We start from the raw sequence: 14298 nt of genomic DNA on the forward strand, positions 1-14298 counted from the left end.
ATTTATCTTTAAAATTGATCTATTTTACGTTTTTTACATTCCTAGAGGTCTTAAGGACTCAAATAAGTGCATAAAACGTCATTGGGCCAAGTTTCAACAAGTTTTGTAACTTGCATCGGATTACGATAAAGCAAATAGGTCAAACAAATCATATTAGATAAACACTTTTTTTTTTTTTTTTTAAGTCCCACTTTTTACGATTGAGCTTTAGGACCTGTATAGTGTTATTTAAAATCAAAATTAAGACTTACTAGTAGTTTTTGGTAGGGCCAAAATTTCATAAATTTCGCAATTTTTAGAACTTTCAAAGATGTTTTAAGCCTATAATATTAACTTACAAGATTGAGAAAAATCACGAGAATCGAATAATGAAAACCAGACAATAAAAAAAAATTCTTCCGACATAATTTAATTCAATATCTCGGTTTTTACTCACCAAAAAAATCTCAAACTATGACATTATTTTCTTTACTCATAACCCTACTACATGACGTAAAACAAATTGCATGGTGTAAAAAACATTTTAGGGGTGGATTTTTTAAACTAAAAATAACCCTATCGTGTCACCCCTCATACATCTCAGCTGGAAGCATATATTTTTAAAATATAAAATGAGCTAGGTATTTTGTTTTTCCTAAGCGAGATAAGAAAATGACCATCGCCAAAATCAAATTTGATTAAGGTATTCGCTACAACCTTTCATTGCGCATTTTTTTTGACATACTTCATTTTTACGTGCGATGCACACTTTTCGAGATATTCACGTTTAAAATTTTCAGATTTGAATTTGCGCGCTTCATTGCATTTTATCAAGGTTGGTAATATTCGGCATACACAAACACACGCGTGTATTTGTAGTTGCATAAGTTTTGGGGGTTACAAATGTAAAAATGAAAAAAAGAACTAGAAGTTTCAGTTTTTGGCTTTTATTTTATAAAAATTAGTACAAAATGATCATTTCTGTGTCGGGAAATAATCAGTATAAAAAATGTTCCATAAAATCGCCACTAACATTAACACCAAATACAGGGCTATTGACACCCACCAAATAATATTCTCCTTTTTGGTAATTTTCAAATTTCTCAAAACACAAATTCCGACCAAAAGCCCAGCCAGGGCCCCCGAAAAGTGGGCCATGTACCCAATAGGCTCATCCAAGTTGGCCCAATACCGGTTATAAATCGAATTGCCAACATCAACTCCAGTTATTAGTAAAAAAATCGCCAATTGAACAAAAGGCATACTCATTTGGCTCCAATTCTGCAAAAAATCATTCATTCCTTGACAAAAACTAGGGACTTTCACCATTATTATAGTGGCAATATGTGCAGTAATGAGCGAGTAAACCCCACCACTGGCCCCAGCCAACTTAGCCTTCGGGTCTGTGATCGACGTCCCGAGAGACCCAGCCACCACTCCTGTGACATAAACCAAAAGGACGCGCCACCAACTGTGCACCATTTCCAGGGGAATCCCTAGGAAAACCTGCACGACTAGATTCACCACCAAATGCAAATAACTAAAAGTCCCCAAGTGTGATTTCCCCACGACAATGTTACCAACTCACCCGATGTGGACAAACATGTAAGTGAGATACCGCCAAGCTTCGTAGCGCCTCTCCGGATCATAAATAAACAATTGTGCCATGGGGCCCGACGCAAACATTGTCGAATTTCTCTCACGATACTCATCAATAAAGAAGAAAATCAATTCGATGACCGAAATTATAACCATCCCCACTTTAGGGGGGCAAAACTTGTACTGATCCTCGTATTCGCCACCAAAACCATCAACTTGTGTGACATCAACAGCCCCCAATTTCCTCCTCGGGAGGATGAAATTCACGTATCTTGTTACGATTTTCCTGAAAAGGGGCTGTGTTTTAATCATGGTAACAAACTCATCGAAATCCAATCTTCCATCTTGGTTTTTGTCGGCCATTTTGTGGATTTGGCGAATGAAGTCTTGCGATGGGGGCTCATCAGTGAGACTTAACCTATCGACGACTACTTCAAGCTCGTGGGGTGTGACAGCCCCATCTTTGTTAGCATCGGCCTTGAAAATTTTACTTTTCATAAAAATAAAACAATAAATTTGGGGTTTTATTTCGGTACTTACCCGGTCGAAAATACTGCGGTAATACTGCTCGGAGGGGGACGTGGGGGTGCGATTGAGGGGGATTTGGGACTCTTGGTCCAGATTTTTCAATTCCAGGTGAAGCGACTTGCTCGTTGCCATTTTTTTTGATCATTGAGTCAATCAAATTTTTTAGTTTTAGATAAGATTAGATATAGGCATTCCCCGAATTGCCAGGAATGTCAAATATTTAATTTTTTATTCAGCTTTCGTGTCATTTTAAAGCAATGTCAGGGAGAACACTAATTTTGTATAATTAAATTGTGAAAGAAGTGGCCTTTACATTGTTCGTTGTTAAGATTACAAAAAAACAATGTGGGGACCGGAATTTCCTATAGATTAATGATGAATCATTATTACAAGGTTACACCAATCGTTTATTGATATAGTGTGTAAACAAACTTTGATTTATTCAAATTTGCCGCGTTTTGTTAGTTAGGACAAAATGGCGTCGATGTTTATTGTCTTATTTAAAATTTAACACAATTTGGATTAAAAAAATGTGCGGGAAGAGAAATCAAACAAATTATAACTCATTTTCTACTTGATTTTTATTTTTAAATTGCCTTTTTCTGGCATTTTTTTAATAGTTTTAGTGACTTAACTTCCTTTAGTTGGTGCTTTTACGTTGGCTACATTTCCCCCAAATTCAAATTCAAAACAATGTCAACGGCACCTAACCTCAAACTTTTATGAAAAACCCTTCAAAACAATGCCCCTTTCGCCCCACCTCCTTCAACGCCTCCAAGAACTGAAAAAATGGCAAGAAAACCACGACGATTTACTCAAAAGTGCAAACGTGACCACAGCTTCGGACTATCAGACCATTGAGGGTCTTTCAGCTTTTGATTCCTCAAATGAAAATTCACGGAAAAACTGGGAAAGTCAGGTAATTTCCCCCACTAAAAGCTTCCATGAGTTACTCGAGGAGAAGCTTGCCTTGGATCCTGGCCCCCAACTTGTGCCCCCGAAACCCAAACGGCCTTTTTTGAAAAAAGGAACCGGTTTGGAGCGCTTTCGGATGAAAAGTCAGCCCAAACTGAGGAAAAAAGCGACAAGGGCCCCGGTGGTGACACCCAAAGCGACTTGGGGGACCCCTGGCGAGCAAACGCTCTACGAGAAAGCCCTCGAGAAAGAATTGAGGATTTTTGAGGCGTTGGAGGAGAAAGCCGAGAATAGTAGTTTCTGTTCAACGAATTCGAGTGTTTTGAGGATTTTATCGAGCACTCCGAGTAAAAATCGGGTCCATTGGGGGGCACAGGACGACGATGGGGTCATCGAGACTGATTTGGAGCGCAAAGACATCGCTGAGATTCTCTTAAGACTGAAAAGTTTGGCCGAGACTCGGATGAAGCCCCCTGATGTGCCTTGTGAGTAGTTTCTTTATTTTTTTTGAACTAATTTTCGGTTTTAGCGATTATTGAAGCTTCAGATGAGGACAAATGGTCAAGCAGTGAGGTCTCAAGTGAGGATTTAGAGGTGACTTTAAGGGGGCCAAAACGCGATATTGGGGTGGGGACTGAGCCAAGCAATGAGTGTGCAATTTGTGGTGATAAACTCAAACGAAAAATAAGCGAGTTTGAGGACAAACTCAAGGATTTAATTGAGGATAAAAACCGGTTAAACGAACTACGGAGACAATTGGAGCAAAAAGAGGGCGATTTTTTGAGGCGAAAGCACGAATTTGAGGACCAGAAGGCGAATTTCGAGTTTGAGACTGACGTAGCGAGGAAAAAACTCGCAAAAGAGAGACAAGCCTTCCAAATGTGTGTTGCATTTAGTCCAATTTTTTTCTAAATTCTTGTTTTAGGTTCATGAAAGAGTCGCAAAATCGCCCGAACAAGAAAGAACGCCAGGAAATAAGCAACTTGAGACAGGAAGTGGCCGACTTGAGTGAAACTCTCAAATTAAAAGAGTCGAAAAATGGGATGACTCAAGCCCGTCTTCGCAACCAAATCAAACAACTCGAAAAGGAAAATTCCCAATTGAAAACCGAACTGGAAAAACTAACGAAAGAAAATGCCAAACTTTCCGCCACACAAAAACTCAAACGGAAATCGGCCGACTCGAAAATCCTCCAAGAAATCAGCAAAAACGTCACGAAACTGACCCAAGAGACGATTAAAACCAAAAGTAGCGAAAAAATCGAAAAAATTCCATCCCTGGACCAGACTGACTCATTTCTGGAAATGGCAAAGCCCCCTCTAGTGGAAGAATACGAAAACACTTTCAAGAACCAATCAGAAACAAGCAATTATTTCAACCAATCACAGGAAACTGATTACCATGACGACGGTACGAAACAAGTGAAGTACCCTAATGGCAACATCAAGACAGTTTCCCCCGATGGTAATTTCATAACTGTCAAATTTTTCAATGGTGATCGACAGGAAACCAATTTATTGGACGGAACTGTCAAATATTTTTTCACCAATCGAAAAATCACTCAAACGACGTTCGCTGATGGCTTGGAAGTGGTGGAATTCCCAGAGTAGGCCATGAAAACACAGCCGACTTGATGTTTAATTTAAATGTTTGTAGGGGCGTAATTGAGAGGCGATTTCCGGACGGTAAGTGCGAAATTACACTACCAGATGGCGCTGTTCAAACAACGCACCCTGACGGCACTTTGGAAACTAAATACAGCGATGGTTCACTTGTCAAAATTGCGAAAAATGGCGACAAGATTTTACTTTTGCCCAATGGACAAAAAGAAATCGAAACAAAAGAATTCAAGGTGAAACAATTGAAAATTTTGACATTTATCACATGATTGGTTTGTAGAGTCGCGAATACCCAGATGGTACTGTTAAAATTTTGCACCCAGATGGTACCCAGGAAACAAAATATGCCAATGGGCGGGTTAGAATTAAGGATTGTAATGGGAAACTTGTCTTAGATACGCATTTATGATTTATTTTACTAATTAATTAAATTATTTTCCGTAATTGAGACGTTGGATTGCGTTTAGGGCTGCGGTGTCTTTGGCGATTTCCACGCTTTCGCCCCATCCAATCCCTAGCAATTTTTTATTATTGTATAGCCCCACTTGGTAATTGGCTAGAATCGTATTGGTGGCCGATTTATTACACAAACGGGGCTCAATTTCAGTCACACCTTTCTTTGATAAAAGCGACGTTAAGTACGCAAGGGGGCTATCAGGTGTCCAAATATCATAAATCTCTTTACCGGTCAATTGACTTAATAAAAAGTCTTTAATGAACAAGTGGGCCCTCTCCTGGTTTTGAGACTCCTTTAAGGCAGCAACTACGGCCTTGAGTGTGTCAGCAAGTGTCTCATTTTCAACCGGGAATTCCTAAAATCATACTAAAAACACGAAAACTCAAAATTTGAGACTCACAGAAGTCAAAACAATGTCTTTGAGCCCCAAATGAACAGCCACGTGTGACAACATATCAACCGATGTCAAATAATCATGAAGAGCACCCACGACGTCTTTTGGGTACTTCTCCCCCAGCTCGGTTTTAATATAATTGGAGATTAAAGCGCCCCCTTGTTTGATTAATTGATAATTACTATCAACTTTCTCATTTTCGAGTCCCTTCTCTTTGGCTTTGTCCTCTTCAAGACTGACATAAGACCGATGTGTTAGGGCTTGTTTCAGTAATTTACGATCAAATTCCTCCCCAAGTCGTTTCCCAAATGCAAAAATTTCGGCCTCGTAATTCCACTCTAAGAAAGTGGAGCGGGGTGAAGGCTCCTCGGGCCCCACTTTATCCCTCCGTCGCTTCAATTCTTTCAAGACGGGGGCCACCCATCGTTTTATTTCGCGAGTTTCTTGAAACGTGAAAATTATATTGAGGTTATGAAATTTGGGGTGAACTTACCAGTAATTTGGGGCGACGTGACTTGTCTGAGGATAAGTCGAGATGCTCGGAGGGCCGCGTAACGACAAAAAGACATCTCATAACAAAAAAAAATACAAGTTTTCAAGAAATATTTTAGTGTTGAGGAGATTGAGGTTATGTCGGGTTGGTGGTGGGTTACAGAAACCTGTAATTTGGTATCACGTTCGGGGGATTAAAAAATTAAAAAAGACAGTTTATTGTGGTTTTGTGAGAAATTGAGGAACACTAAAGACACTTAAGTAGTTGGAAGCTTTTTTTTTATAAATTAAATAAAAAATTGACAGTTGACTAGTTGACATTTGACATAACCTAAAAAGTTGTCGCGTTTTTTTGCAAATTTCTTGGTATTTTCGGCATGTCGCGGGTTGGGGACCCCCTAGTGTGCCTCCCGGGCCAGCGTTTGTGCCTCTCGGACCCCTCCCACGTGTCAGGTCAAGGCACGTACGAACGTGGGGGCTACATCTACTCCACCCTCGCCGGAGTCGTCGACATCATCCCCAAAGACAATATCGAAATCATCGAAGTGCACAGTTCGGGCAAAGAAACCCTCGTGCCGTCCCAGGGGGACATCGTCACCGCTCAAATCCACACAATCACCCAACAATTCTGCAAATGCTACATTAAATGCATCGGAGACAAGGTTTTGGGGCGCCAATATCGCGGGATTCTGCGCAAGGAGGACGTGAGAGCGGCGGAGAAGGACCGCGTGGAGATTTACAAAAGTTTCAGACCGGGAGATGTGATTCTAGCGAGGGTTTTACCCATTACGGAGGCCCACACGTATCAGTTGTCCACGGCGGAGAACGAGTTGGGGGTCGTGACGGCGCATTCCGAACATGGGGGCCTCATGGTGCCGGTGAGCTGGACGGAAATGCAGTGCTCGAGGACGTTTGTGAAGGAGGCACGCAAAGTGGCGAGGGTCGTACCCGAAACGGTCCAAAAGGAAATGAATAAATAAAAAACGCAATAATTTTGATCAAATAAAGTTAATTTTCATTCATTACGAGTGTTTTTATTCCCTGAAACGGCTGAAATCTCCTTTACGCCTGAAGTTATGCAACTAAATATACACACCAAAAAATAATATATTAATTTTATGGCAAAAAAAGTTTTAAAATTTATACAAGAGTCAAGAATTCGACTCATTTCTTTGTAAAGAAATTAATTTTAATTGGTTTCACTTTATTTTTCTGGAAAATAACAATTCAAATAATTTTTGACATTAAAGGTTAGGCAACCAGTAATACAACGATTGAAATTCATTTTAGTAAATAAATCACTTTATTGTCTTGTGGTCTTCGCCTAAAAGTTTGTTCAGTTCATTGAGCTTTTGAATGTTTTCTTTGGTGCTTTTCTTCTTCATCAATTCTTCCTTTTCTTTATTCAAAGTGAATTTGGAGTTTCAAAGTGCGATTTGGGGTATGATGTGACCCCTCGTTCCAGGGTGGAATTTACCGGGGAAGCCGATTTTGGGCAAATTTTAATTTTTTTGGATGTTTGGGGCCGTTTTTGGCGTTTTAATAAGATTTTGAGCCGTTTTTTACTATTTTTTTTGAAAAAATTCGAATGTATAATAAGTCAGTATTATACCGTTTATTTTTTCCATCAAAAAAAGGCTTTAAAATTTATACAAGAGTCAAGAATTCGACTCATTTATTTGTAAAGAAATTAATTTTAATTGGTTTGACTTTACTTTTTTGGAAAATAACAATTTAAATAATTTTTGACATTGAAGGTTATGCAACCAGTAATACAACAACAAATATATAAATACAAATAAATCACTTTATTGTAATATTTGTTAATTCACCGCTACAGGTATCGAACTAATTGTCTAGTGGTCTTCGCCTAAAAGTTTCTTCAGTTCATTGAGCTTTTGAATGGTTTCTTCGGTGCATTTCTTCTTCTTTTTCTTTCTTCAAAGTGAATTTGGAGTTTCAAAGTGCGATTTGGGGTATGGTGTGACCCCTCGTTCCAGGGTGGAATTTACCGGGGAAGCCGATTTTGGGCAAATTTTATTTTTTTGATGATTTGGAGGCGTTTTTGGCGTTTTTTGAGCCCAAAACTAGTCGATTTCATAGTGACGTGTCATGTTATCATTCAGATTGTAATTTCGCGATTCAATAAAAAAAAATGTTGTTTTCCTAGATTGAGCCATTTTGGCTATTTTTTGAAAAACCAAACATCAAAATAATGTTATAGTGTGACCTATCGTTTCACACTACAATTTACTGATTAGTTCAATAGTGACAAAATTTTGAAGTTTTAATAAGATTTTGAGCCAGTAATACAACGATTGAAATTCATTTTAATAAATAAATCACTTTATTGTAATATTTGTCAATTCACCGCTACAGCTATCGAACTAATTGTCTAGTGGTCTTCGCCTAAAAGTTTGTTCAGTTCATTGAGCCTTTGAATGGTTTCTTGGGTGCTTTTCTTCTTCATCAATTCTTCTTTTTCTTTCTTCAAAGTGAGTCGATTGTTGGCATTCAATTCTTCAAATTTCCACGCACCCGTGCCGTCAAATTGCAAAATGTGTGTGTGGAATTTCCTGAAAGAAAAAAAAAATGAGAAAATTTCGCGCCAAAATTCGAATTTTTACCACAAAGTGGGTCGATGCGTGATTGTTAAAAGTGTGATTCCCATGTCAATGGCGGTTTGATAAATGAAGCTTTCCACGTCGATGGACACCGCTGACGTGCATTCATCCAAGAGTGCGTATTTGGGCCTGAAAAAAGCGCTCAGTGGTGCCAACTTTGGCGAGTTAAATACCCACTTGTGGTAGAACAACCGCGCGATTGCCATTCGTTGTTTCTCGCCCCCTGATAAAATGTCAGTCCAGTCTTTGACCTGGTGGAAGGTGTCCCTCTCGACGATGTGCTCCAGGTGCACCAATCGCATGATTTTGCGAAGGTCATCCTCGGTCACTTGCTTGTTGATCATGTCAGTGGCGGTGTCGGGGTATATGATTTGGTCGCGCAAGTTCCCGATGACCATGTAGGGCCGTTGGGGGATGTAGAACATGGAGTTTTTCGGTGTGTGCAATTCGCCCCCATATATGGGCCATAAACCGCTCAAAATGCGGAAAAGACTGGATTTGCCGCAGCCGTTGGGGCCCGTGATGAGTAAATGTTGGCCTGGTTTTAATTCGACGCTTAAAGAGGGGCAAACCACGTCGCAATTGGGGGTCACGATGGGGACGTTCTTTAGGATGATTTCGTTGGTGCTCGAGACGATTAGTTTGCCTGGAAAGGTGAATTTGGAGTTTCAAAGTGCGATTTGGGGTATGGTGTGACCCCTCGTTCCAGGGTGGAATTTACCGGGGAAGCCGATTTTGGACAAATTTTCAAGTTTTTTTTATGATTTGGGGGCGTTTTTGGTGTTTTTTTGAGCCCAAAATGAGTCGATGTCATAGTGACGTGTCATGTCATCATTCAGATTGTAATTTCGCGATTCAATAAAAAAAATTTGAAAAAAATGTTGTTTTCCTAAGTTAAGCCATTTTGGCTATTTTTTTGAAAGACCAAACATTAAAATAATGTTATAGTGTGACCTATCGTTCCACACCACAATTTACTGATTAATTCAATAGTGACAAAATTTTAAACTTTTAATAAGATTTTGAGCTGTTATTTACTATTTTTTTTTTGAAAAAATTCGAATGTACAGTAAGTCAGTATTATATATTATAAGTCAGTATTATATCGCTCATTTTTTCCATTAAAATTTCACCATTCAAAAAAAACTTAAAAAAAAATGTAGCGTTTTTCCGTTTTACGCCATTTTGACTCATTTTTAAAACATTTAGACAGCAAAATAAGGCTAAAGTGTGACCCATCTTTCCACACTGAAACTTACCGATTACTTCAATGGTAACAAAATTTCTAATTTTTTCCGGGTTTTGAGCCGCTTTTCAATATTTTTTTGAAAAAATTCGAGCCCCACACAAATTAATATCGTGACGCTCATTTTTCACTTAAATTTTAATATTTACTAAAAAAAAAATTATTTCCAAAATTTCTTAAGCCATCTTTGCATTTTTTTGAAAAATTAAACATCAAAATAAAGCTAAAGTGTGACCCATCTTTCCACACTGAAACTTACCGATTACTTCAATGGTAACAAAATTTCTAATTTTTTCCGGGTTTTGAGCCGCTTTCCACTATTTTTGTGAAAAAGTTTGCGCCCCACATAAATTAATATCGTGACGCTCATTTTTCATTTGAAATTTTAAGATTTGCAAAAAAAAATTTTTCCAAAATTTCTTAAGCCATCTTGACAATTTTTTTGAAAAATTAAACATCAAAATAAAGCTAAAGTGTGACCCATCTTTCCACACTGAAATGTGCCGGAAAATTGAATGGAATTAAAACTACGGATTTTGGACTGACTCCTGAGCCGTTTTTACCTATTTTTTGAAATTATTAGGGCTCAAAATGAGTAAAATTATGTTTAATTTTTAGATGAACACTTTAGACAAACCTTGTAAAACTATAAAATTTGATTAAAATTTTTAACAAAAATTATATTTTCAGTTTGAGTGACTTTTTAGTAAAATAAACTTCAAAATTCGGGTATAGTGTGACCCATCATTCCACACTGAAACGTCCTAATAAACCTAACGGTAATAGTCTTTTTCAATTTTCGGAAGTTAGAGCACCAGTTTGTTTTTTTTTTAGAAACATTACTTCAAAAGTGTCAATAATGCGGCAACATCTTTTAAATTAATATTTATAGCTACAAAAAAATTTTCATGCAAAAACCAGTAGCCATTTCTGTGTTTTGTGCCGTTATATACTTTTTTTTTGGAAATGTAAAAATTGAAAAAATTGTAAAAATTGAAATAGGGGTATAGTGTGACCCATCTTTCCAGACTGAAATTGACCGGGCATCTCAAATTTGGCAATACAAACCTTTGGCGAGCGGTTGGTCGCCTTTAAACTCAATTTCAAAGTCCCCACACTTCTCCTTTTTCTCCACCAACGTCTTGTGATAAATCCCTTGACTCGCTTCTTCTAAAACCGTGAACATGTTGGCCACTCTGGCCGTATGTCCCGCCAATTCAACGATATCTTTATAACTCGACATTAATCTTTCGACGGCATTTGAGCCCGTAATGAGTAGATTTTTCGCAGTGGTGAAATAATGCGTCCTTTCTGAGACACTATCGTAAACTTCCCCTTCAGCCACTGTTGCCACAGCCGGCTCCTCGCTCAAAATCGGCAAATTGATCAATTTTTTCGCAGTTGGCGCTTTACCCGGCCCACTAGCCAACAAAATAGGCAACGAAACGACGATCATTCCAGTGCCGGACCACACATATTTCATCAAAAACTGCTCCAACATAACAAACCACAATTTCACCCCAAACATGTGCTCCATATGTTGGGCCAAAATCCGGAAGGCGCTCCGCAATTGCGATTGTTCGACCTTGTGGCCCCCATAGAAGGCGATCTCCTCGGCGTTTGAGACAATCCGGGAGTGGACGTGGCGCAAATAGCCCTTTTTTTCGGCCTCCTGGGCCACCAGTTGCCCAAAACGGGGCGAAACCAGTCGCAAAACCAAAGCGGAGAATATTACGACACCGGAAATGATGGCGGGACCGGTGATGAGATTCGCGTTGCGACTTTTGACCAAATTGGCCAATGCGATGGCCATTAGGAGGATATCGAACATGGGTTTGGTTATTTGGCCGTATAAATGCGATACAGTGCTGGCAACTGTCTCGATATCGTCGGTCAAGCGTTGGGCGCAGTTGTCGAGACGGCCGTCGAGAACTGTCACCTGCCAAAAATCAAAATTTTGGGTTTTTGGGAATTTAAAAGTGGGAATAAAGGTATAGTGTGACCCATCGTTCCAGACTGAAATTGTCTGATTAGACGGTTTTTGGCGGTTTTTTTTCTTAAAAAATCCATAGGGGCGGGAAACGGTAAGTTCACGGGTTTAGAGGGGCCAAAAAGTAATTAGTAGTATCAGCCGACTTTATTTTTAAGTATAATTTGCAAAAATATCAAATCAAATTGTCGTTTTTAACTTATCAAAAAATCAAAGTTTTGTTTTTTTGAGAATTTAAAACTAGGAATAAAGGTATAGTCTGACCCATCGTTCCACACTGAAATTGTCTGATTATACTATTGGTCTAGTTTTTTTTGTAAAAAAATGCACAGAGACCGAAAATCGTAATTTTAACGGTTTGGGGAAACAAAAAGTGGTCTCAGACCGCTTAATTGTAAGTATAATTTGCAAAAACACCCAAATCAAATTGTCGTTTTTAACTTTTCAAAAAATCAAAATTTTTTTGAAAAAAAAATTTGAAAATTACGTCTCAGTGTGACCCATCGTACCATACTAAAATTTACCAATTAGTCAATTTCTGGCATTGTTTCGTTAAAAAGTTGCTTAGGGTCTATAAAAAGTACTTCTTAGGTCAATAGGAAATCAAAAAAATACAAAAAAAACAACCAATTTAATCAATGTAACAAAATCCGAGCAAAACACGTATAAAAATTAATTAAAAACTTCAAAGTTTGAAAACCAAAAAATTTTTTTGAGATTAAAACGTCAGATAAATGCTAGAATGTGACCCATCTTCCCAGACTGAAATTGACTGATTAGACGATTGGTGGCATGTTTTCTTCAAAAAAAAGATACAAAAGCCAGAAACGGTAATTTCACGAGGTTGAGAGGCAAAAAAGTAATTAGTAGTACCAGCCGGCTTAATTTTAAGTATAATTTGTAACTAAACTCAAATCAAAATGTCGTTTTCATCTTGCCAAAAAATCAAAATTTTTTTGAAAAAAAAAAATTATTTGAAATTATCGTCACAGTGTGACCCATCATTCCACACTAAAATTAACCAATTACTCAATTTATAAAATTATTTTGATAAAAAAATGCTCAGTCTATGAAAAATACTTCTAAGGTCAATGGCATATCAAAAAACTTAAAAAAAAAGTTAACCAAACCTAATCAATGTAACTACGTGACATAATTTGAGTAAAGTACGTATAAAAATTACATAAAAAATTCAAAGTTTTTGAATAATTTGAAAACCAAAATTTTTTTTGGAAATTAAAACGTCAAAAAAATGCTATAGTGTGACCCATCTTTCCAGACTGAAATTTCCCGACTAGTCGATAGGTAATAATAGTTTGCTTAAAATCGCTACTTACCCTGTAATAACTTTGGTTTTTGAAATACAATTGATACGAATGCTCCACTAGCCTCGTCCTAAAGCTCAACGCAATTTTACTTTCCAAAAATTTGATCATACTATTGATAAAAGTGGCTGGAATCGCAACAGCAAACCATTTCATCAACTGTTTAATAAAATTCTTCGGCTCCTTCCTCACAATATACTTGACAATGGCCCCCTCCAAATTCGCCACATAAATACTCAAAAACGTCCTCAAAAACAGAAAAGTCGTATGCCCTCCCAACAATCCAATTTCGGCACAAAAAACACTCGGTATCATAATCCTCGCCAACTTGATAAATTGCAAAATAAACTGTAGATTGAGTGCAGGGATGGTGTTACGTAATCGGTGCCGTTTCGGCCCATTGCCCTTAAGTCCATTTTGGATAGTTCTCCTGACTAGATTATTGTTGATGTTTACGTCGTTTTTACGTGTTAGAAGAGGATAGGCGACTTTGTACGTGTAGGCAAAAAGCGCAGCGGCCACAACGGCCCCCGAAAGCGCCCTCCGATTCAAATTCAGAGCCGTTTCGCTCTTCGACAAGAATTTCGACACAACCGTCGGCATTTTCACACACCTCCAAAACCATCAAGTTGGCGTTTCCCTACAAAAAAATTGAAAATCAAGACAACTAGATCGCTCGCTTGACCGTGAATCAAAAACTAGTTTTTGACGTAAATTCACTTACGTGACTTCGCAAAAAATGAATTAAAAAACCGATTCGGTTGGGTTTTATACTGATCTTTGAGGCAATTAAAATCAAAGTTTTGTTTTAGGGAATTTTAAAGTGGGAATAAAGATATGGTGTGACCCATCGTTCCACACTGAAATTGTCTGATTAGACGATTGGTCAACATTTTTTTTTGTAAAAAATGCACAGAAGCCGGAAACGGTAATTTCACGAATTTGGAAAGACAAAAGGTAATTAGTAGTAGCAGCCGACTTGATTTTTAGAATAATTTGCAAGAAAAACGAAAAAAAAATCGGCGTATTTAACTTGTCAAAAATCAAAATTTTGGTTTTAGAAAATTTAAAACTGGGAATAAAGGTATAGTGTAACCCATCGTTCCACACTGAAATTGTCGGATTAGACG

At 38.0% G+C, this 14298-nt stretch overlaps 5 protein-coding genes across 6 annotated transcripts in view; 2 read left to right on the plus strand and 3 right to left on the minus strand.

Moving 5' to 3' along the window:
• Positions 1 to 916: 916 nt before the first annotated feature.
• Positions 917 to 2429, minus strand: LOC123008711 (rhomboid-related protein 3-like). 2 transcript variants are annotated; one of them, XM_044404691.1, is made up of 4 exons: positions 2119 to 2421; positions 1568 to 2055; positions 1306 to 1519; positions 917 to 1260 (listed from the first exon to the last, which is right to left on the minus strand). In XM_044404691.1, the coding sequence occupies exons 1-4, from the start codon at positions 2236 to 2238 to the stop codon at positions 955 to 957; spliced, it is 1128 nt and encodes a 375-aa protein (XP_044260626.1). In that variant the 5' UTR covers positions 2239 to 2421; the 3' UTR covers positions 917 to 954. The 2 variants fall into 2 exon arrangements, with proteins under 2 accessions (XP_044260626.1, XP_044260625.1); XM_044404690.1 differs by having other exon boundaries at positions 1568 to 2429.
• Positions 2430 to 2791: 362 nt separating this feature from the next.
• Positions 2792 to 5084, plus strand: LOC123009217 (centromere protein J). The gene is made up of 5 exons (XM_044405378.1): positions 2792 to 3506; positions 3551 to 3902; positions 3947 to 4627; positions 4678 to 4873; positions 4921 to 5084. The coding sequence occupies exons 1-5, from the start codon at positions 2849 to 2851 to the stop codon at positions 5047 to 5049; spliced, it is 2016 nt and encodes a 671-aa protein (XP_044261313.1). The 5' UTR covers positions 2792 to 2848; the 3' UTR covers positions 5050 to 5084.
• On the minus strand, positions 5032 to 6292 carry LOC123009221 (39S ribosomal protein L44, mitochondrial). The gene is made up of 3 exons (XM_044405385.1): positions 5985 to 6292; positions 5498 to 5934; positions 5032 to 5452 (listed from the first exon to the last, which is right to left on the minus strand). The coding sequence occupies exons 1-3, from the start codon at positions 6058 to 6060 to the stop codon at positions 5072 to 5074; spliced, it is 894 nt and encodes a 297-aa protein (XP_044261320.1). The 5' UTR covers positions 6061 to 6292; the 3' UTR covers positions 5032 to 5071.
• LOC123009223 (exosome complex component CSL4) lies at positions 6112 to 7006 on the plus strand. Its single transcript, XM_044405387.1, has one exon. It carries the CDS (start codon positions 6361 to 6363, stop codon positions 6961 to 6963), a length of 603 nt encoding a protein of 200 aa, XP_044261322.1. The 5' UTR covers positions 6112 to 6360; the 3' UTR covers positions 6964 to 7006.
• Positions 7007 to 8307: 1301 nt separating this feature from the next.
• The window catches only part of LOC123009216 (ATP-binding cassette sub-family D member), an 8091-nt gene continuing 2100 nt past the window's right edge, over positions 8308 to 14298 (minus strand). The window contains exons 2-6 of the mRNA XM_044405376.1: positions 13181 to 13808; positions 10922 to 11792; positions 8785 to 9253; positions 8611 to 8736; positions 8308 to 8559 (exon numbers count right to left, since the gene is read on the minus strand). Of these exons, the coding sequence (XP_044261311.1) occupies positions 8379 to 8559; positions 8611 to 8736; positions 8785 to 9253; positions 10922 to 11792; positions 13181 to 13771 (2238 nt within the window). The 5' untranslated portion in view covers positions 13772 to 13808 and the 3' untranslated portion in view covers positions 8308 to 8378. The remainder of the gene's footprint in view (positions 8560 to 8610; positions 8737 to 8784; positions 9254 to 10921; positions 11793 to 13180; positions 13809 to 14298) is intronic.

The sequence above is a fragment of the Tribolium madens genome, unplaced genomic scaffold (genome assembly GCF_015345945.1).
Source record: "Tribolium madens isolate multiple individuals breed KSU strain unplaced genomic scaffold, Tmad_KSU_1.1 Scaffold_71;HRSCAF=194;Tcas5.2_LG6, whole genome shotgun sequence".
NCBI lineage: Eukaryota > Metazoa > Arthropoda > Insecta > Coleoptera > Tenebrionidae > Tribolium > Tribolium madens.